The sequence below is a fragment of the Chiloscyllium punctatum genome, chromosome 26 (genome assembly GCF_047496795.1).
Source record: "Chiloscyllium punctatum isolate Juve2018m chromosome 26, sChiPun1.3, whole genome shotgun sequence".
Lineage (NCBI taxonomy): Eukaryota > Metazoa > Chordata > Chondrichthyes > Orectolobiformes > Hemiscylliidae > Chiloscyllium > Chiloscyllium punctatum.
In genome coordinates this window covers 31066875-31090603 of record NC_092764.1, presented here as the reverse complement: position 1 = coordinate 31090603, position 23729 = coordinate 31066875, and the positions used below count along the sequence as shown (strand labels likewise).

The 23729-nt window shown below is 37.0% G+C and overlaps 1 protein-coding gene across 2 annotated transcripts in view; it reads right to left on the bottom strand.

Moving 5' to 3' along the window:
• Nucleotides 1-847: 847 nt before the first annotated feature.
• The window catches only part of LOC140496382 (ataxin-1-like), a 42731-nt gene continuing 19849 nt past the window's right edge, over nucleotides 848-23729 (bottom strand). The window contains exons 2-6 of one of the 2 annotated variants that reach the window (XM_072596029.1): nucleotides 14423-14524; nucleotides 13871-13944; nucleotides 11880-11926; nucleotides 8886-10740; nucleotides 848-7113 (exon numbers count right to left, since the gene is read on the bottom strand). In XM_072596029.1, coding sequence (XP_072452130.1) covers nucleotides 6622-7113; nucleotides 8886-10637 — 2244 coding nt within the window. In that variant the 5' untranslated portion in view covers nucleotides 10638-10740; nucleotides 11880-11926; nucleotides 13871-13944; nucleotides 14423-14524 and the 3' untranslated portion in view covers nucleotides 848-6621. The remainder of the gene's footprint in view (nucleotides 7114-8885; nucleotides 10741-11879; nucleotides 11927-13870; nucleotides 13945-14422; nucleotides 14525-23729) is intronic. The other variant, XM_072596030.1, reaches the window with a different exon arrangement.

The following is a 23729-nucleotide window of genomic DNA, read 5'->3' as shown; positions in this document are numbered from 1 at the left end:
AGTTTGCATTTGAGATTTTGTACATTTTAACATCCCATTTGACCCAAAATCACCCACATGCTTCTGGGAGTTCAGATTTTCCCAACAACTCAAGCTTTGTAAAGACTGACAATTTTTCTCTCAAGATTTTCACTCTAGCACTTCTTTACTCCAGACTAGTTGCTAAGTGGCAGAATTAGCCAACAACCGTAATTTCTCAGTTGTCCCTTTTTCTGATCAACAAGTGGACCTCTCTCTTAAACAGGTACTATCCAAATCTCAACTTTTGCTCTCCACAAATTTTTACATTCCCCTCCCTACTTGCCCTAACCTAACAGGACATCTGTTTGCTCTTCCACATGGATGACAGCAAGTATCTCTCTCATAGACCGCCCTCCATATTTCAATAACATTTATCCCCTTTGTCACACAATGCACCATATTATAAAAGTTGAAATAAAATTATTTATCAGAGATTGACTTACTGGACATGTACTTATGAAATATCTGAACTTAAGGCTCATTTAGATAAAAATATTCATAAACACATGCAATTTGTGATAACATGTATATTTGTGGTTTCTAGTGCGATCAATGACAGACCATCATGGGACTGTTTCTTTAAGAAATAACTTAGCACAATGATTTAGCAAAGAATTTTGTACAACATGTTGCAGCAAGTTAGAAAGTAACCAATTAGAAAAGAAAAGGTGCTCAATGCGAAAGAAAACTGATTATTACAGTTGTCATCTACAAATGAGGGTGAAATCAAAGACAAAAATTGATCTGAAAGATTAAACAAGATTAATGGCAAACGCAATGACTTTGAGCAGTTAATGAGCCCTTTCAATAACTACCAAGACAAAAGTAAAATGTAGAGTTTATATTATGCAGTGTTTACATACCAACAAATTAATGCAATCATACATAAGTAGTTAGGCTTGACAATAAAAATACATTTTCTTTTGCAGTACACAAAATTAACATTAAACAGCATAAAAGGCCACAAAAATACAAATATACAAATCTAAAACTTTAATTTTTTTTAGAAAAAATGGTTACAAAAACACACAAGATATAGATTAATGCTTTCAAGGATTTTGATAGGAATGCAGTAATTCTAACACTTAGAAGATGACCAATACCCATTTAACTAAAAGTAATAAAAGCAATCCTGAATCTTTTTGTTGGCCTATGAAAACTTTTACCATGATAATTTCTACAGATAAAGCTCTATAGACAATGTTGTGTCAGCAAACTGACCACAAACATGCTTCACCAGCATGATAAATATTTAGAATTTAGTATTGATTTTAGGATAAGCCAACACAAAAGAATCATTTTCAGGCTTTGGAACAGGTTCAAAACATTAAAATTTTTACAATAACATTTGCAATCCATAAAATGATCACCAAATGTCTGTGAGAAACACCTATCTAAAATTAATAGGATCCTGCATTTGTACTATTTTCCCCATGTAGCAACTGTAGGTTAATGCACACTAAACCAATTCCTATAATATTTAAAAACACAATAAAAAGGAGGAATGTCTTGGTAAACATGTTCTGTCAACAAACTTTTCAAATTTTGTACTAAAAGTTGGTACTAATTTTGACGGGTATTGATCAAATCCTACAACAAATGAGAGAGTTTTAATTCATTAAATGTAGACAACAAGCTTAAATGGCATGATGGTCAATTCTGTAGCCTGAATCCATGTCTGCCACAGATTATGCTGAGGAACCTAATTTACTGAATGTAAAACCAAATAAATCAGTGGATGCTGGAAATCTGAAATAAAAACAGAAAATGCTGTAAATACTCAGAAGGTCAGACAGAACCTCTGGAGATACAAACAGAGTTAATGTTTTGACCAAAGGTTAACAATGCGAAGCTGCCACCTGACTTGCTGAGAATTTCTAGTACTCTGTTTTTATTTCAATTATCAAAACTGCGAGGGCTTTATTTGAAAATAGTCCAAGTGTGAACATAATTACAAACTCCACAGTGTTAAAAATAATTACTGTAAATCTCAAAATAAAAAAAAATGTGCAAATCTTAAAAGCTGCAAATGGGATTCAGTATTCAAAGAGTTAACAGCCATCAGGTAGAGAGAATCTCAGCGGCCAGCTGAGAGTAACTTTGTTTTCCAGAAATAAATGCCAGTTATGAAGGCTACTGGTCAACTTCAAAAACCCAGCTTTTGAAACAAACAGGAAAATTTTTTTTTCTTCCCCCATTCCAGGATCTGATATATCATTTAACAATACACGTTGTCTCAGCAATCACATTCCAGAAAATCAGCTATGAAAAACTGCACTATTTTAAAATGTTTAAAATAGCATTAAATCCTCTAGTGCTAACTCTATAGATTATTGAAACATTAGCCATCTGCTGAACCATAGTCTTTTGTCTATGTTTTGTACAGAGTATATGTTGATTAACATTAAAATACAGTTTAAGCCAATATTTTAGTTCTGTAAGTTTTAAAGGCAGTCTTCACTTGTGTTGACCTGCGCAGACTAATTAAAATGTATACAAATTAAACCTGTCAGCATCCCTTTATGAAATCTTAAACAGATAAAATAGTAATTAGTGTTACCTTTATATTCTTCACACAGGTTAAAAAAAATACTTGGCAAGGTGTATTAGCAAACAGATGTCTAGTTTTAAAAATCTTATTTTTAGCACTTTGAATAAACTTTCTTGTTATACAGATATACATAATGTACATATTTTTGAGCATTTAAAGTACAAACAATTTATTTTAAATGTCAGAAAACACTACAGACTTTTATGTGGGTAGTTTTCAAATTCAGGTAAGTTCGGCGCTTCAAAAGGGATATTGTCAACGTTGCACGTGAATACTGACCATGCTGACAGACTAACACAAACAGAGGAAATACATAAACAAGATTTCCTACTTGTGTCTAAATTGTATTTTTTTTTAATCAAGTAGTCTGAAAGGAAACTTTCATGCATAAAAACTTCCTATAGCACAAATATATAATACTAACATTTGTTAAAGTAACATTAAAATATATTATGCAACCAACAAATAATGTCATTAACAAGTAAAACTTATTTCTATTTCTATTGGCAATTTTGTGAACTTGAAAATGTTCTAGTATAAAAGAAAAAGAGCTTTCTATCCAATTCTTCCAATGTTCTTATAAATGTAGAAGAGACAGTAGGTAATTGTGCACAAAAATGTATCACACCAGGTAACACGTCGCAAAACAAATTAAAATCCCCTCATATCTTGTTTAGAATGCATCTTAATGGATAGGGTCCAAAAGGCTTGTAAAATCTATATGGTAGGAATCATGACAATAAGTTGATATGGAATTTAGTAATCTGTAATGTAATACAAACTGATTTTAACAATCAATGTTATAAATTACTAATTATTGATTCAGTTTTGAAAGAAAAATATTAAAGCTGCAGATAAGGATTATAAGCCATGCAATTTCTAGGCCAGAGATTAGAGTATTTGTATTGTGGGATTTGGCTATAGCTCAGATTTGTACTTTTAGACCCAGTGCTATTTTACACAAGTAAAGGTTTTTAAACGTTACTAGACCCAGAATAGCCTGCTAAAAAACCTTTGAACTTTGGTATAATTCCTGAACCTATAAAGTTCCCTTTTATGTCCTCCCCATGTCAGTTCTTAGCAAGTGCAACTTCCAAATAAATTGTAAATATGTTTTAATGTATAAATACTGCACGATCTGGGCAGTCATTGACTTCCAGTGACAACACTTAGGATAGATTTTTTTCAAAGAGATTCCAAGTACCACAGTTGACAATGGGCATTCACTCCTGGATGATAAAATTAGCCTCAGTCTTAGGTATTACTAGTGTACTAGTAAATATGCCAAGTCTTGTATTTAAAGATGCTTTTCAGCACAAGAATATAGTCTTCACCCAACAAAATGCCTACAGAAAAGTTTCTTTAAGTTGCTAAACACTCATTGTTTCAGGTTATGCTGTAATGTAATTTAACCCTGGATAAGTGAGGGAAAAGAAAATCACAGTCACATTACTAAGAATGCAACAGTTAATTTAAAATACAGAAGTCAGCTCTGGTATATCTATTAAGTTGTACAAGGTTTGATGGTTTTCACATCTCTGTGCATGAATGTTGGCAAGTCCTGTCCACTAGTGATTAAACACATTGTGCTTCTCATGGTACTGCACAAATATACCCATAGTTTCAGAAAATGAATAGAAAAATCACATTTAATTAACTGAATGTGAAGCATATTGTGTGTAGGTTTCTTAATATTAAGTTTTTAAAAATCTGTTTCATTAATTGCATATTACTTTGTTTTAATTTTGGTAATTTCAGATAACAATGTTCCTTGATTTGTTTCTGTTTAAACTGTCAAAGTGCATTAATGCAAGTAATTATATGACAAAAGATAATGCGTATACACAGCAATATCAGAAAGTGTGTTAGGTAATCTAGTTAATGAACACTAATAATTTAAAAGTGCGAGGTGATAATACAATGTACACTAGGCTAACCTTCTAATATTCTTCCCACATCATCTGTGTGTAATTAATCATATGGTGCTGGGGTTCCTCGTCATCAAGAGAATAAAACCACACTTCAGAATAATGCACCACCTGTTCTCAGAAACAGACACTGGAATCCCTCAGGCATTCTTTACCTTAGCCTAATTCTTTCTTTATCCATCATTTTTGTTTTTTTTTAATTACACTGTTGAATATTGCAACTTTCTACTTTACTTTCATGAACACATTAATCTTTGAAGCAATGCAATAAGTAATCAGTGTCTCTATATATCTGAGAAATTCATTGCAAGAAGAGTTGAACCACACAGTTCAACAGAATTATTTAAAAATCATGACAAATTTGGATTGTTTAAATAAAAAATTGAAACTAGGACACAAGATAAACTTTAAAAAAAAAGCAAAACTGCATGCACAGAACATGAACACCACACCGTAAAGAGAGTAGCATACCAAAAGCACACTTCTGTACAGTTTAATTAATCTATTGCTCAAATGACTTTAATCTAACTATATATATCTAATGTGGCCTATAGTGGAAGCAGTTCCAACAGATTTTCTTTGCATTTGACCATGCACGAACTGTCACTGAATGCAGACAGACAGAATTGCTGTTCACTACTTGTGAAAGTGGATTGGCTTTTTAAAGTTAGTTTAATTGAAATTTTGTTTCAATTTCTGTTTAATGTAATTAATTAAATCACTGTTGCATCTCAAGCAAATTTTAAATATTAAATAGAATTTTGCAAAGAGAATTAAAAGTTAATAAAGGTAGGTCCAATTTACATGTATGCCCTTTGGAATTGTACTAATTTGAAAGCTCTTGTTCATTACCACAGGACATCTAAAGATAACACATCTATCATCATAAGAATTCAATGGGGTAATTTCAAGCATCAGTAACTTGGCACAGGGTGTTCGAGTTCTCTCATTGTTACACCAGAGTACCTAAATTTTAATAGCTACTCTGCTTCGGCTGTTTACCTAAATTAATCTTGTTAAGAAAGAAACAAAACCTTAAAACTCTGGAACTTAGTGCTGTAAAGTACTTGATCCTTTTTGAAAGTTACAAAACAATGTTCTTAAAGCATATAAAGGAAAAGTGAATTACCCTGTTGATTATGCTAATTGTATCATGAACATTTATAATATTTTAAATATCTTAAATTTTAAACCCAGGATAAGAAAATCAGCATAGCATTTGACCATGTGTTAAATCCAGCTTACATAGGTCAATTTACTCTTGTCAGAATTAGGATCTGTCCATTGGAGATTAATACAAAACTGAGCCATGTTTGTCAAATGTTTTGTTCAGTCACTGAGTGAATTATGCACTAAGGACAAAATGAAAGAGTCTTTCTGGATTTAAAACCAACAAGTCCTGTTAGGTACAAAATTAGTGATATCTGAAAAGGATTAAGATCTCCCATACATCAATGGCCCTTTGCAAATTACTTCCTAAGAATGTGTATACTTTTCCACTTAAATGCTACCAGGCTTTCTTCAATGCTTGATTTTTGAAATTTCCTCACATAAAATATCAAAATTACATTTTTTGATTTGCAAATAAAATCCCCATTAAGTTAAATAAACAATTGTCCACCTTGAAATTGGCCACTATCAATTTAACATTTAATTTACTTGAAAATTTGCTTTGTTGAGAACAGAGTTAAATTTAGGTAAAAAGGATCATTAATTAATCACATATAATGCACTTCAAAAACAATATATAGAATTTTACTGTCGGGTCCTCAACAGTTCAATCTTTTCATTCTTTCATGCTAACTTCGCCAACCCACAACCATAAGCATTGCAGGGGGACAAAATATAGCATTTACCAGTTTTCAATCAGAAGCACAAATCTTTATGTAAAATATGAGCTTTGTATGGTTAGTAGCATTTTTATTTATTATTAAAGAAAAATCTATCCTGTCACACATTCCCCATTAATGTTCCAATGAAAGATCCTATCTCTCCTATGCTGCAAATGCATGATGAAAACTATCAAAGTATATTTCAATCAATACCATAGTATAACTGGCATAAGGCTGTCATAGTAGATGTGAAACGGTCTTAATTTATAGTCCTGCAGAGTTCATGCAATTATTTCCCAGCGTTTGAACGTCCCTCAATTGAAAGTTTGACTTCCTGTGGTATGAAGGAAGGCCGGGAGAAAATTTTCGTCTCCTCTGATTGAAAACCATCTCTTTGGAAATCTGCGGTGGCCCAACGATGTTGATAATTCAGACGGCTGGGAATGCTGTCAGAACATGTATGCAAACACTGCACGATGGAGTCTTTTGAACGGTTCTTAACTTCAGAGTTTCTATGGATTGAGACTTCTGGAGGAGCTAAGACAACTTCAGATGTTCCCACGGTCCTTGAATCATGAACTGAAATAGTATTGACTGGAGTTGAAGCTGGCTGAATAGAGCTCTTGCCAGATGTTTGGACGCCAAGTGATACACAGACGTTACCCACCGTGAGTCTTTGACATGAAAGTCCAAAGATGTGTGCAGTACGTTCTGGGTTACAAGAGGACCAACCCTGACCAAATACAAAGAAGGGATGCTCTGTGGTGACCTCTACACTCACCTACATGGGAGAAAAATCACAATGCCTCAATCCCACATAACACGTTTACATTATGAAATAAAAGCATAAGACCATAAGGTATAGCAGCAGAATTAGGCCATTCGGCTCACTGAGTCTGTTCCACCGTTCGATCATGGCTGATGTGTTTCTCAACTCCCACTCTCCTATCTTCTCCCTGTAACCCTTAATCCCCTTATACACAAGGACCTCGGTCTTAAGTATACTCAATGATTTGGCTTCCACAGCCATCTGCGGCAATGAGTTCCACAGATTCACCACCCTCTAGCGAAAGAAATTTTTCGTCATCTCAGTTCTAAATCTATCCTGTCTAAAGGGTCTAAAGGGTCATCCCTTCACTCTGAGGCTGTGCCTTTGGATTCTAGTCTCTCCTACTAGTGGAAATATCTTCTCCATGTCCACTGTATCCAGGCCTCTCAGTATTCAGTAAGTTTTAACCAAATCCCCCCTCATCCTCTAAACCCCATCCAGTACAGACCCAGTGTCCTCAGTGACAAGCCCATCATCCCTGGGATGATTCTTGTAAAGCTTCTCTGGACACCCTTCTACACCAGTGCATCCTTCCTTAAATATGGGGCCCATAACTGCTCACAATATTCCAAATGCAGTCGCACCAGAGCTATCTCCAGCATCAATCTCTTCTATTGTATCCCAACTGCCAAGTGCACCTTCATATTAATCTTAAGAGATCCCTGAACTAGGACTCCCAATTTCCAGAACCTTTCCCCATTTAGAAAACAGTCTACAACTCCATTCTTGCTTCCTAAGTGTATAACCTCACATTTTCCCACAGCGTATTCCATCTGCGACTTATTTGCCCAATTGCCTAGCCTGTCAAAGTCCTTCTGCAGCCTCCCCGCTTCTTAGCACTACCTGTCTCTCTACCTATCTTTGTGAAATCTTCAAATTTAGCAACAATGCCCTCCGTTCCTTTTTCAAAATTGTTAATGTATAACATGAATGGTTGTGGTCCCAACACAGACTACTGTGGAACTTCATTTGTCACAGGCTGCTATCTTGAAAAAGACCCTTTATCCCTAATGTCTGCCAGTCAGGCAATCCTCTATCCATGCCAGTACCTTGCTCCTAACACTGTGGGCTCTTATTTAGAAGCCTCCTGTGTGGCACCTTGTCAAACAACTTTTGGAAATCCAAGTAGATGACATTCACTGGCACTTTTCTATCTAACTTGCTCCTTACCTCCTCAAAGAATTCTAACAGATTTCTAACAGGCATGGCCTTCCCGACTCAGCCTTATTTTACCATGCACTTCCAAGTACTCTACAATCACATCCCTAATAATTGACTCTAATTTCCAACCCCCGAGGTCAGGCTAACTAGTCTATAATTTCTTATCTTCTGCCTTTCTTAATCAGGAATGTTACATTAGCCATTTTTCCACTCTTCTAGGACCTTTTGACTCCAGTAATTCCTGAAAGATCACTACTAATGCCTACACATTCTCCTCTGCTATCTCCTTCAGAATCATGGGGTTTATTCCAAAATTAACTGTGGAACTAACTTCTTTGCTGTTCTTTTACTGGTTTGACTCTATTTCACAAACATTTTATCTTCAAAAATGCTTAGCCTCTATTCCAACACCAATTCTGTGGGACAACACAAATGTTTGGGCTACCTGTGAAATGACTGGCAACCTTATTAATTATAACAGGAATGGAACAATTTGGTGTGTGGCTTATGATCAACATTTTTTGCTTTACTAAGATTACTTGCAAGTGTAATTGCAGACTCACCTTTGTTTGAGTTTCTCCTACAGAGAAATGGAGAGTGACATGGCCAGGACGCTGGCCTTCAACAATGTCAATTACTGTACTGGAGTCAATCTTTAACCCGGCACTAATCTCTGCACTATGCACAAAGTCCTGCGCTTGCAGGTCTTCTACACGTTTCAACTCCCCATTTGCTAACTGGATGATTGCACCTTTCATAAAGTGTGAAGGAATATGAGCAGGTGGGGTCTGTTGGACCAGGACAGGCTGAAGAATTGGTACTGTGGATTGAGATACTGGAAGTGGAACCACTGTACAAGCTGTCTGCCTCTCAGGATGACTTTGAATTGTGGATTCTGTTGTTACAGCAACATTATTAACCAATGCATCCTCCTCGTGCAAAGGGGTATCAACAGGCATTAACACTTGCTGCCCACTGGCTAATATTATTGTTTTATGCAAACATCCACGCTGGCCATCTAATGATTGTCTTTTGAGTCCAGCAGGCAGACAGGGAGATCGTGGTAATTCTTCACTGGAGCAAAATTCTACAATGTTTTTACTAGGAATGATCTGAGTGTGGTATTTTACTTGTTCTTGACTTTTGAATGAATTCTGTGAAAGTTTACTGTTACTTAAGACTTCTTTTCTAACAACCACAGGACCCTGACACCCTTGAGTGCCCAAACTCCCAACTACTTGTTGGACCTCTAGGTCTGTGTCCGGTGTACTCCTCTGTGCTGGAGAGATAACTTCATTTCTTGGTTCCCGGTGAACAGAAAAGTGGGGACTGGCTCTTGGGTTTTCCATTGATGAGGCAGAAAGCGGAGTTTCCTTTCTGCTGCCAACATAATGAGGTGCCTGAAGTTCTATAAATCTCTCATGCCGTGATCGTCTCTCAAAATTCTGATGATCTGAAGTTACTTCACTTCGGTTTGCTGAGACTTCCAATACAGTTTCTGAAGTTTCTTTGTCTTTTGCCATGTGCAGGCTATATCTATTTTCAGGACACATTTCTGGATTTTGCACTGCTGTAGCAAAGGTTGCATAGGATGATGTTAATAGTGAAGGTTGAAAATGCAATGGGACCCTACCATGCGCCACACCTTGCGAAAGATCTGCTGTTGTCAGGTGAGGCAGTGGTCCTTGTGGAGTCAAACTGTGTACAGGAGACCCAGTGGCTTTATTGTACGTTTGTGCAGGAGATGCTGTCCGTGGAGGAGGAGTGCTAGTCTCAGCCATCATAGGAGGATATGAAACAAGTTGGGAAAGATGAGAGGTGGGGATTCCCACAGAAGAAATCAACGGATTTGGCAGTATCCCATGAGAAACGTATGGAACTGAATATGGAGGTCCAACAAATTGCAGTGAAGTGTGGGGTAGTTGGGTGTAATGAACAGGTGTGTATGGAACCCCAGGGTGCTGAATAAGTGGAGACGCAATGCTGTATGCTGGTGAAAGATGCCCCATATTCACCAATGAATGCTGAGGACTCAGGGAATAGTTTGCAGAAGGTACAGCCAATTTGTACATCATGCCATATTGATCCACTGCGACTCCTGGTGAGCTTTCACCATTATCTGCTCTGACTCCATATCTCAGTGTTGTTTCGTTCTCTTCAGTAGCACTTCTTGACCAATCAGCATCGCTTACAGTGGTGGCGCTGGTTGGCAATGTATTATTTTTTAAGACGTCCTCGCCTCCAGTACTATTCTGTAGTAATTCTCGTTTCTTTGGTGGCAGGCATTCTTGGTTTCGTTCATAAGCAGGTTTCATATTGTACTCTGGAATATTAGTTTTTCAGAAGTATCACTGAGGAACGTCAGCAGAAGAGTAAAGATATTCTAGAACTTTCCTCAAACCACCTGCTGACAGGACCCTAATCAGTCAGAGAAGAAACAGAAAATATGTAAGTGACAATAATACTATATACAAATTGTTTTTATTCCTTAAGTGTGAGATTCTCCTTTTCAAAAATATTTTTCTTTATTGTTGCTAAGCAGGCTCAAGGATGTCATTGTTAAATATCAGAAATTACTTTAGTGTTTTTTTTGTAAATAAAGCCATTATCAAACTTTCTTTATCATACATAAACCTCCTGGTAACAAGTATAAGAACTCCTGAATCTCAATATTAGAAGGATGCCTCTTGGGTCTCTGACGGAGACAAAACAAAAGCAGGGGCAGCAACAGGCCCCACAATCCACCTCTGATATTAAATGAAACGACAGCTCACATGTCAATTTTTCTACCCTATCCCCATATCCCTCAACTCAAATCTCTTGCACTCTGTCTTCAATATATTCATCAACTGATCATCTACATATGGAATGGAGTACTGAAGATTCATTACTGCATGAGGAATTTTTTCTTCATCTCAGCCTTAGATGGCTTACCCTTTTTCCTAAGGTCATGACCTAGATTCTCAGAATCTATACCATCACCTCAAAAATTTTAAATGTTTGTTCAAATCTCACTCTTCTCAACTTCAGAAAATATCGGTCCATTCTACTCAATCTTTCCTTATAGGATAGGCCTCTAATTCTAGTGAACCTTCACTGCATGTCCTCTAAGGCTGCTTCTTGTCTTTCCTTGGTAAGATAATAAAAACTGGTTCTCCAGTTATGATTTGAAAGCCAAATAACTGCAGAACCTTCTTAGTTTTATAATCCAACCCACTGGCAATAAAGGCTCATGTACTATTTGCTTTTTGAATTGTTTGATATACTTTCATGTTAATTTTCTATGATTTGCCACCAAGGTCATCAAGGTGCTTATGACTAGCTATATTTATTAATCACCTCACCTTTTAAAAATACTTTTATATTCCTTTCTTAGTCCCAAATTGGATTACTCACACTGAAATCAATTATCAAGACTCAACTGCCAGGAAGTTGGAAATGAAAATAGGAAATATTGGCAAGAGCCCAAAGGAAAATAAAAACAGGCAAACACAACAAAACTAAGCCAATGCCATGTTCTGGTAAAGATTTATATGTTGAAATAGAAACCAACCTACCTTCTTCTTGATACTGACAATTCCACTCACATTACTAGCATCACTTTCTGTTTAAAAAAAAAATGAAAGAGATAAGCAAGGTATTATATTACTGCAGCCAGAGTTCAGACCAGAGGGCTGAGGAGTGCCCAGTATAAAAATTAGATGCTGTTCCTGTAGCATGTAAGCTTCTTTGTTTCTGGTCTTCATTGTTCCAGAGAGGTCAGATTGGGAACAAGTTAACATGAGGCACACATGATCACCGCACAATTGCAGAGAGAATTTCTATATTTGTAGGTACTTAACTTTTTTTTAGCCTTTGCTCCCAATTTTTCTCAATTTTGTGTGTGTTGGAATTGTCTGTTTTTTTTATGCCCATGTACCTCTTTGGAAATTTTTCATGTTGTACATCTCCATTGCCTGAGTATGTATTAAACAGCTTAGTGAACGTGCAACTTATTAACTCTATCATTGGAGCATCTGCTGATTTCCTTAGGCCAAACTCAAAATGCTCATTTGTCTATACATTTCCAGTTCTGATATTGCAGTTCCCCTTACATTTTAACCTGTCTTTTCACTTTATAGTTGCTGACTGTTCTGTTATATATTTACAACATTATCTGTTTTGGTTTTGGATCTCCAACATTAGAAACAATTTTTCTCTGACCTAATATCATTTGATTCTGCCTTAAATGAAAAAAACTATTGAATATATCATTGTCATCTTTGTAATTTAATAATCACATCAAGCAATACATGCTACACTGTAACATCTCCAGTCAGGAATCTATTGCTTGGACACATCAATTGGTTGGAACAGACACGAGTATTCCTTTGCTTTCACCAGCATCATTTTACTTCAGTACTTTGGAAGCAGAAACATGAAAGATATGGTGTGTTTAATTGCTTTTTAAGGTTTAATCACTGTTTTTATGTCTTCAATAAATATTTATATCTATGGTGTTTTCCAGTTCAAAAAATATGGGTTAGGCAGTCCAATGTCCAAAAATTTTCAAACTCCAGAAATTATCTTGTTCTATGCATTCTGAACAGGAGCGGTCTAGTGTGTAAATCATGAGGATATTTACATTAGTGTTATGTTTTGCAGAGGCAGAGATTTAAGGGTGCAAAGTATAATTTTCATATTAAAATTCTAGGAATCCACTAAGAGAAAATACCATTCAAACTCTTCCAATCCGTCAATTTATTTTCTTGCATTAACTTTAAACAATTGTATGAACTTAAAGCAACTTACCAGTGGTTGTGAGAATCAATAGAATGTTTGTATGCTGTTAAAATAGGAAGTGCTGGAGAAACTCATTGGTCCCAAAACGTTAACTCTGTTTTTCTCTCCTCAGATGCTGTCAGACCTGCTAAGTTTCTTCACACTTACCATTTTATTTCAGATCTCTACTACTTTGCATGCTGTAATTTTCATTAAACTGCATCTATGCCAAAAAGGCAGAATTTTGACACAGCATACATGTTTATGATTAAAGCGCCAGTAAACTTGAGAGACTGAGTATTAGTTTTCATTCTCTTACTGAATGTGGTTTTGCTTTATTACCCAACCCTCCTGCCCTTGAGAAGGTTGTCAGGGCCACTGAATGGCTTGCTTGGCCATTTCATAGGGCAGTTAAGACTCAATTGTATGACATGACACTGGAGTTGCATCATCTTTGGATCACTACCTAGGCTTAAAACTATCTTATTTTTCCAGTAATATACTAATATGCATGGCTTCTCAATTAAAGATTTAATATCACAAAAACGTTTTGAATTTTTATTAATTGTAGCAAAATGTGATTAAGTTTGTTTTAATTCAACTTTATCCCATTTTACAGTATTTTGAATGATAGTACTTTACCAACCCGCATTTAGCTGGGAACTGTACAATGATGAGTAGTTATAATTAGGCAATGCCAAACATATCTTATCAATTGGGAATAAATTGAGCTAAAAACTTCAGTCATGTCCAATCTACATATACCAAGACTGTTGGAAAAAATTACCTGCGAGTGTTTCTGTGGACACCGAGTGCCCAAAATGGAGAAGTATTGTGTTTCCGAACACTGACATCTTTCACCTTTAATGAGCAGAAGAAAGATTAAAAGCAAGTAATATAGATTAAATGCAAGTAATATTCTTTCTTGGGGCATTATGGTGGTTAGCACTGCTGCCTCACAACACCCAGGACCTGGGTTCGATTCCAGCTTTGGGTGACTGTCTGTTTGGAATTTGCACACTCTCCCTGTAGCAACATGGGTTTCCTCCGGTTTCCTCCCACAGTCCAAAGATGTGGGGGTTAGGTGGATTGGCCATACTAAAATGCTCAGTGTCCATGGATGTGCAGGCTAGGGAAATTATCCCTGAAACCCTGCATTTCCCATGGCTAGAGTAGTGGGGGAGGGGCTGGGTGGGATGGTCTTCGGAGAGCTGGAGTGGACATGATGGGCCAACTGGCCTGCTTTCACACTGTAGGGATTCTATCGTATGTATTTAAACAATAAGCACACAATTTCAACAGTTTACTCAACTTTATATTAAACAAAAGGATGAATTACCTCACATATTACACCTTCCATAGTTTATAATTAGCTAACATAATGGCAATCTTTCCATTATCAACTAAAGTAGTATCCAGCAAGGGGACCTCTACCTTGATCCTAAAAATGAAAAGAAAAGGTAAAATGTTTCTGTTATTATAGGTGTATATTAATATGTATTGTCAGTAAAACTATAGTGAAGTTTAATAGTATATCAAAGACATTTGCACTCGAATTTTGAAAAACAGCTTTGAATACAATTCTAAAATTATTGCTTTCAAACCTTAAGAGCATTTAAATCAAACAATGCTTAAGTGGTGCAATGATGACTACATTTTTGTGTGTATCTGTGTAGAGTGATCTATAACAGTTTGTATTTTTATAATGGCTTCAACATAATAAAATATTCAAAGGAACTTCACAGAACAATGTAAAGCAAAAGGTCATAAAAAGCAATATCATGGCAGATAGCAGGAAATATTGTCAAAGAGGTTTGGGGATTGTTTTAAAGCAGTTAGAAATGAGGTTTATTTTTAAAAAGGAGGGAATGCTGTATGTAGACCACTGACAGCTAAAGTCACATCTGTTCGTGCTGGAGCATTAAAACGGGGAATTCTAAAGAGGTCAGAATTGAAGAAGCATAAATATCTTGGAGGGCTATCAGTCTGGAAGAAATAACAGTGCAGGGTAAAGTAAGACCATGGAGGAGTTTAAAAACAAGGATAAAAATTTTAATCTCAAGGTTAAAAATCACGTAATTCCAGGTTATAGTCCAACAGGTTTAATTGGAAGCACTAGCTTTTGGAGCACCACTCCTTCAGCAGCCACCTGATGAAGGAGCGGTGGTCTGAAAGCTAGTGCTTCTAATTAAAACTAATGGACTATAACCTGGTGTTGCGTGACGTTTAACTTTGTACACCCCAGTCCAACACCGACATCTCCAAATCATTAATCTCAAGGTGTTGCTTAACCTGGAACGAATGTAGAACAAGGGTAAAATAGGTAAACAGGACTTGGGAAGCTGAATTTTAGAGTTTGAGCTGAGTCTGTTAATATGAATTGCAAGATTGAAGGAGAAATTAAGGGACGATGAGAATGCAGCAAACGCAGAAGAAAGAGAGCATAGTAATTTGAGTTGGAGATTAAAATCACGTGTAATGACAGGATTTTGGTGCAAAAACTGAAAAGAAAAGTAGTGAAGATGTATCGGTGTGAGAAGGTCTATAGTATCTGGGTGAGCAGTGCAGGATGAAGATTTTAAATGAGAAGCGAGAGAGCTGGAACCAGGTGAGGTACTGAAAGAAGGAGGAAGTGCCAGACCAAAGTGTAATTTGTGATCGTCAGTTTAAGAATCAAAGGAAATGGTATTTCCAAAAAGTAAATGCAATTGTGGAGACTGGTTATTAAAACTCTGGCAAACACCACAGAATTTGCATTGTTACTTTTGTTTAGAAAAAAGACTCATTTAATCATTAAATTCATAGTCAAACTGATTGAGAAAGTCTATAGCCTTAAAACTTGTCCTTAAAACATTTAGGATACATTTGCTGCACACTAGAAAATAAACAGGACAGGCAGGGAGGCATCAGGCCACAAAATGGGGAACCCAGGATGTGCAGAACTTAAAAACATCTGTTCTCATCAAGTGATAACAGGATCCTCCAAGGCAATTAAGATCATTTGCCTTAACATCAATGAATCTGTGTAAACAGGATACCGAGTGATAACATTCACTCTGTGAAATTAATGACAGTGTTTGATCATCTCGTAGGCATGTCAAAAGCCTTGTAATAAACGGTCAGGTTCTATCTGTTATAATGGATTCGTATTACCCTTGCAAGCTAGACAGACACAGAGGGAAAAACATTTTTCTGTTACAGTCCCTGACCTGAGAGTTCAAAAGGATACTGGAAGGAGAGAGAGAGAGAGAGAGAGAGAGAGAGAGATGGATTGAATGTTTTGAATTTAATTGCATTTTGGGACTTAATGATAATTTTGAGTAGCCATCGCTGATTATGAAATGCAAACTCTGTAAAAGGTAATACTGATTAAGCTTTAACTTACTTGCTGTTCTTATAGACCATGACTGCCCCACTGTTAACGCTAACTAGTTAGATCTTATGTCTTATTTGAATTTGAATGACAACCCTGAAAAGAAAGCATGTTTAATTCGAGACAAATGAATCATTTAAAATACAACCTTATGGTAACATTTCAGCATCAGGTATGGAATAACACTGCTCAAGATAAAAAGCAGGAGTCTGCTCCTAGCTTAAAAATTATTCTAAACCTAACATGGAAAAGATTCTGACACAATCTGTCATGAAGCCATTTTATGGTCAAAGTTTGCCCTCATCGCTAAGAAGCCATTTTGTAAAACAATGGTCTCTTATATACGAGCTGTCCAAGGTTACCTTATGACCTCTCCTACTTAGTTTAGACTGGTACTTCTTTATGATAGGATCTTATTTCACTAACAAGCGCTTGACTCAGCTGGATTTGTTTTTCCCACCTGATGGATGGCTAAGGCCCTGTAGGAGTGATCAGTTAAACGCACATAGACCTGTCAATTAACTTCTCTTCCTTACAAATTAATGTCTTTCCACTGTTATCTGTCTATTTAAGAACATGCAGTGCTTTTGTAAATTTTTGTATAAAGGAAGCCTGTTTGTGATAGAAGGAGAGAGTACCCTGCAAGGGTTCTTAAAGGAAGAGCTGGTATTCCACTCTCCTAAGGTTTTAGAACCTTAGCTAGCCTGGCTTATAGGTATCAGCGTTATGTTGTAACAGTGATGCTATTGGTAAATAAAGGGGAAGACTAAAATTAAACTAAACTGTGAGAGTTTTTCATTCCAGACTATCAAAGAGTACAATCTCCAGGACAAACCATGAAAGGCTTACAGGTCTGAGTCCATAAGGGATTCCCTGGGCCATCTCAAATCTGTACTTTAACATGATAACATCTAAATTATAAAAGAACAGATGGGATAGGGTTTCCAAATTCAACTCTTACTGACAAGTGTCTACATACAAAGTGTTAAAAGTATGTCAGATAAAATACCAAATGGAAAACTACATATTTGGAATTATATCCAAGGAGAGTTGACAAGAGGAGATAACAGCGGGAAAAAATGTATGAAGAAAGTGGAAAGAAAAGCCCGAAACTAACGTAATGAAGGTGTATCAAGATTATTCTGATATTAAAATAGAAAGAACAATAGTGGCAATAAACAGAAAGAAACTCGGCGTGAGACTGCCAAAGTCCGTAATTATGTAAGTTGCCCATGTCAACAATAATTATGCCAACGTCAACATAATTGTCAAATTCTCAAATTCTTTTATCTATTAGGTGAGAGATCATTTTGGGTTTTTTTTATTTTCATGATGCTATCAAGTTAAAAATCAAGAAGGGGACTAATTCCTATCTGGGAATGCTAAATAAGCTGAGATCAAGCAAAGCAGGCAACAGAATTGTGCTCATGTACTGCTGGAAAAAATACATTTTGTCAAGGCTTTTAATTGTGCACTCACACAATTTGCAAGAATACCAACTCAAGGAGAAAACCAACATTTATACGACTTGAGTGGAGACTGCTTACTGATTGTTCAAGGCACTGCAATGGACAATGCACCAATTAATGATGATTAATAGTTAACTAGCAGGCTTTGTTTACATTTTAAATAAGGCAAGTTGACAATTAGAACCGGCAGTCCCATTTCACTGCCTTTGAAAGATAGGAATTCAGAGAATCAACTATATATAATTAGGATTCATATTGTTTCACCCCCCATTTGCATTATCATAGATAATGGAAAGCAACGGTATTGCTCAGATTATGGGGGATAATGGCAATCTGCAAACAGCAATGACTAGCAACTGAATGATAAAGGATATCTCCCGCAAACCAGAGATTTATAACCACCACACAAATCATTATTTCTACTTCACACACTTATACAAAAGGCAATGTGCTCAACTTGTTTCTTCTGTTCATTTAGATACACAATATAAGCTTCACATTTATAATCCATTTCTGGTGTTACAACATTCAAAAGATTAAGGCTGCTTCATGTCAAGTAAAATGTTCATTTATACAACTTTTGCTCCTTTACCACTCCCAATGTGTTCTAAAAAACTATGTGCTAAACAAAAACATTCGAAACTGAGGTAGTGTGTTTTAGATTATCTTTACTAACTCACTCACCAGCTCGCTATATTCATTAATACCTGGTTCCCGTTCATTCATTCATAACCCTTTATTAACCCATTGTTTACTATAACACAGTTTCATTCATTCATTTACAAAACCACATTTTATAGAAAATCTTACTATCTAAGATACACCAAATTAAAACAACCCTTTCTTCCCTTACTGCATTTTCATACCTTATCAGCCCTTGCTACCTCTGAATAAGCGTAGAGTACAGAACAATACCAGACCTGTCATCATTTCTCCACAAAATATTATAATATTAATCAGCCCTCATCAACAGTCTCCTGGATCTGAATGGATTACAAACATTTTCCCCAATTAGTATGTGCAGTGATGTTGTTAAATAATTTTTAACTGGGCCATTATCCCTTTAAGAAACTATCAAAACAGTGTTTAAGTGAAATTTCATGAAAGAATGAAACTCACACTAGTAAATAGTAAACAAATCTCAAATCAGCTGAGGTAATCAGTTTAATAGCCTTTATTCTTTTATTAAGTACAGATAAAATTTCTAACTTATCTAAAGCACATTGGCTTTACTCACATTTACTAACCTAAAAGACAAAAAAACCTAATACCTCTTAATTATGAAAGCAGACCAGACAGATACTCTTAATCGCATCAGAAGTAGCAGCCAGCACTTTGCACGTTTTAACTCACCTCGTCTCCCAGGACAGAAGCCCCTCAAACCTTTATATACTATAGTTTAAATGAAACAATGTAACAACATAGCAATGGAATTTTAATATATGTATGGGCCAATGGGCTGAGAAGTGGCAGATGGAGTTTAATTCAGATAAATGCGAGGTGCTGCATTTTTGGAAAGCAAATCTTAGCAGGACTTATACACTTAATGGTAAGGTCCTAGGGAGTGTTGCTGAACAAAGAGACCTTGGAGTGCAGGTTCATAGCTCCTTGAAAGTGGAGTCGCAGGTAGATAGGATAGTGAAGATGACATTTGGTATGCTTTCCTTTATTGGTCAGAGTATTGAGTAAAGGAGTTGGGAGGTCATGTTGCGGCTGTACAGGACATTGGTTAGGCCACTGTTGGAATATTGCATGCAATTCTGGTCTCCTTCCTATTGGAAAGATGTGAAACTTGAAAGGGTTTAGAAAAGATTTACAAGGATGTTGCTAGGGTTGGAAGATTTGAGCTATAGGGAGAGGCTGAACAGGCTGGGGCTGTTTTCCCTGGAGCGTTGGAGGCTGAGGGGTGACCTTATGGAGGTTTACAAAATTATGAGGGGCATGGATAGGATAAATAGACAAAGTCTTTTCCCTGGGGTCGGGGAGTCCAGAACTAGAGGGCATAGGTTTAGGGTGAGAGGGGAAAGATATAAAAGAGACCTAAGGGGCAATTTTTTCACGCAGAGGGTGGTACATGTATGGAATGAGCTACCAGAGGATGTGGAGAAGGCTGGTACAATTGCAACAGTTAAGAGGCATTTGGCTGGGTATATGAATAGGAAGGGTTTGGAGGGATATGCTGGCAGGTGGGACTAGATTGGGTTGGGATATCTGGTCGGCATGGACAGGTTGGACTGAAGGGTCTGTTTCCATGCTGTACATCTCTATGACTTTAACTGTGTACAAGGGGCTCTTTTAAGAACTGTATTTCGGGATTCTGTTGCCACCTCAAACTTAAGCTCCTTAATTCAGAAACAACAAGTAGGACATTTCCGCCACTCACCGATTTTGGTCGTTATTTGAACATGATCCCACAAAATCATCTAACTTTTTCTGGGCTGCAATTTTAGCATTATTGGCTTTCTTGAACAGAACAGGCCCAAAATCCTTTTACTAACTTACTATGTACTTTGAGCTCACTGCTTCCCACTCCAAAACCCCACCACTGCCATCTCCCGAGTCGCCCAGCCCCTCCCAGCATCGCACTCCACCCACTCCCAACACCATCTCTTCTGCTGCCCCCCTACCCCTGTCTCAACCCCCCCATCCCATTTCCCTCTTCCAATCCTTTCCATCTCCTCCATTGCTTCCTCCATCTCCCCAATTCCCCCGCCTCACCCCAAGCACCTAGCCACACCTCTCCCACTGCCCTTTCCTGAACACTTCACTTCATAGCTTCCCTTTCCCATCACCTTTCCACACTCATCTCCCAATTCTATTGGTTCCTCCCACTTATTGACCTCCTCCTGGGAGGATAAGGGGGGAATCAGGAAAGGTGATGTGAAGAGACGGCCAAATTTCTGAAATGGACCTGAACAGGGCAGTTAGCAGAAGAAATTGAAGAAAGTTGGGGAGAGTGGGACAGGGAGGAGAAATCAGGAGAACTGCCATGCGAGAGAGTCAGGAAATCAGGAGAGAGTGTTGCAGTAAAAGGACTGGAGAACGAGAGAGAGAGACGGAAATCAGGAGAGGCAGTGAGTGAGAATGGATGAGGAGAATTAGAAGAATGGCAAGCAAGAGAGAATGAGGGGAATCAAGAGAGGCAGCAAGTGAGAAAGGTGAATGGGAGTCAGGAGGTACAGCAAGCAGGAGAGAGTGTGTAAATCAGGAGAGCTTACAATGTAATTCTTCATGTATGTGCAGTAGCAATGCTAAAAATTAAAATTGGGCCATTACTATTCAAATCTACAAATTGCGCTAAAAATATACTATTAGAACTTGCTTCAGATAGAGGATACCTGCATAATGACAGTGGCTATCTTGTTTAGGAATGTGAGCTAATCTACAGTTGAAGAAATATGTTTTGTTCCCCCATCACCAGATTTTCTCCCATTTCTCCTCATGCTGGAATAGTACATTTTGTAGTGTGAATCCTCCAGTACTTATTATAAATGGTCACTAGTCATGCTTCACTTTCTTTGAGATCATTGTTTTTCTATATTAAGCGGAGAGGGTTCAGAAGAGTTTAACCAGGATGTTGCCAGGTACGGAAGGTTTAAGTAATAAAGGAAATAGAGAAGTACAGCATGGAAACAGAACCTTTGGTCCAACCCCTCCATACTGACCAGATATCCCAACCCAATCTAGTCCTACCTGCCAGTACCCGGCCCATATCCCTCCAAATCCTTTTTCACTGGAGTGTGGAAGGTCCAGAGGCAACCTTATAAACTTCTATAAAGGTAATGAGAGGTATAGATAGAGTTAATGGTAGCTGTCTTTTCCCTGGAATGGGGGATTTCAAGACTAGGGGCACACTTTTAAGGTGAGAGGAGAGATTTAAAAAAGACATGAGGGTCAAATTTTTTAAACAGAGAGTGGTTCATATGTGGAATGAGCCTCCAGAGGAAGTGGTACAATTACAATGTTTAAAAGACATTTAGATAAGTACATGACTAGGTAGATTGGCCAAGAGCAGGCAGGTGTGACAAGTTTAGTTTGTGATTATGTTCGGCATGGACTGGTTGGACCAAAGGGTGTGTTTCCATGCTGTGTGACTCTATGACTCTAAGAGCTGTCTCAAAATGTGCCCAATATTTCCATTAGGGAACATTCACTAACTTCAACCTCACCCTCCACAATCTCTTCTGTGGATCGGGGGTACTGAAGTTAATTATGGAGTTGTCTTTAGCATTTGAGTTTTTCTAGTCTACATAGCTCAGATCTGTTCCAAGCAAATATCTTCCTAAAGGAGAAACACTAGCTTTTGTGAATATAAATTATTTTGAATAAGAGCAACATCTTGAGATTCAAAAGGCTAATTGATGATAAGGTATTTCTAATAACTGGTGCCTGGCTGGAACTCCATATAATTCAACTCATACTGAATAAATTGTGCACTGAATATCAGAGGTATCAATAATGCATTTTCTGATACCAGGGTATGACATTAAGTGATTCAAATATCTTAAACTGTGAGCAAATATTTCAACTTTTTTTTAATAAAGCAGCTCCTAACCTAATATTTTCAGTGCAAATGGGATTATTTTACTGAAAGGCAACATCCAAAATTAGCTAACTGATAGTTAGTGTGTTCTTCTACAACACTGTACCTTCAATAATATTAAGGTTTTGTGATATAAAGATCAGACAATTTCATTTACAAAAGCTAGTTTGCAGCCAAATTAAAAAATAAGACATTGATAAATTATAGTTTGTATAAAAAAAACCTGATAAAACCAACTTGAATCTTCTAGTGTGAACCTCAACTGGGACTAAACCACACCATATATGAAGCTGTATTCACATACAATCGGTCAAGAATCACCAGCTCTGCTCCTGCTGATAATAATCCACCATCTTAACGGTATCAAGCAACATTTAACCTCAAAAACCACTAAGCATCTCCAGCAACATATTTACAATGCATCTTAAAACAACTGTAAATAAAATTACAGTAGTTTACATTATTTTCAGAATCAATGAGTAAAATAAAACAGATCTTAATGCAGTCTAAATTCAAGGATCTCTTCATACTAATTGACATATGGTTAATTGTTCAGCTTGTAATTGCTAATGTACTGTACTTTTGCCACATGACTAATGTTTAAAATAAAAGAAAGAGTTTTCATTAATATACCACTTTTTACATATATTGGGCATCCCAAAGTGCTTCACATTGCAAGCACTGCTATTTGTAGATAAATGTGTCAATGATGCCAGTTGATACTCCATTGAAGGAAACACTGCGTTTAGGTGAGACATTAAGCCACCTGCTCATGGATATGAGGATTAGTGGTGCTGGAAGAGCACAGCAGTTCAGGCAGCAGATGCTGCCTGAACTGCTGTGCTCTTCCAGGACCACTAATCCAGTATTTGGTTTTCAGCATCTGCAGTCATTGTTTTTACCTCATGGATATGAGGAATCAACACCACTAAATTTTCTCCTAATTTCTCTCCATTTATGTTTAAGAGATCTTGATATGTGCCAATTTACTCACATTTATCTATATAATAGCAGTGGTCACTGTCAACAAGTCAGTCCACTTCCAAAAAAGGCTGTTAGAAAGTATTCTGATATTTTCTTCGTAAATCAAATCGGCATCAATGTCCACTGGGTTGAGACAGACATTGCAAACTGTTATGGACCAACTCTTCCTTAACAAGTTAGCAAAAAACTTTGTGAAATGGAGACAAGTAATAAGGTGTATTCTTTTTTACTTCCGATCTCCTCCTGTCAAATGGAATATTGGGATTGGATAGGAAAC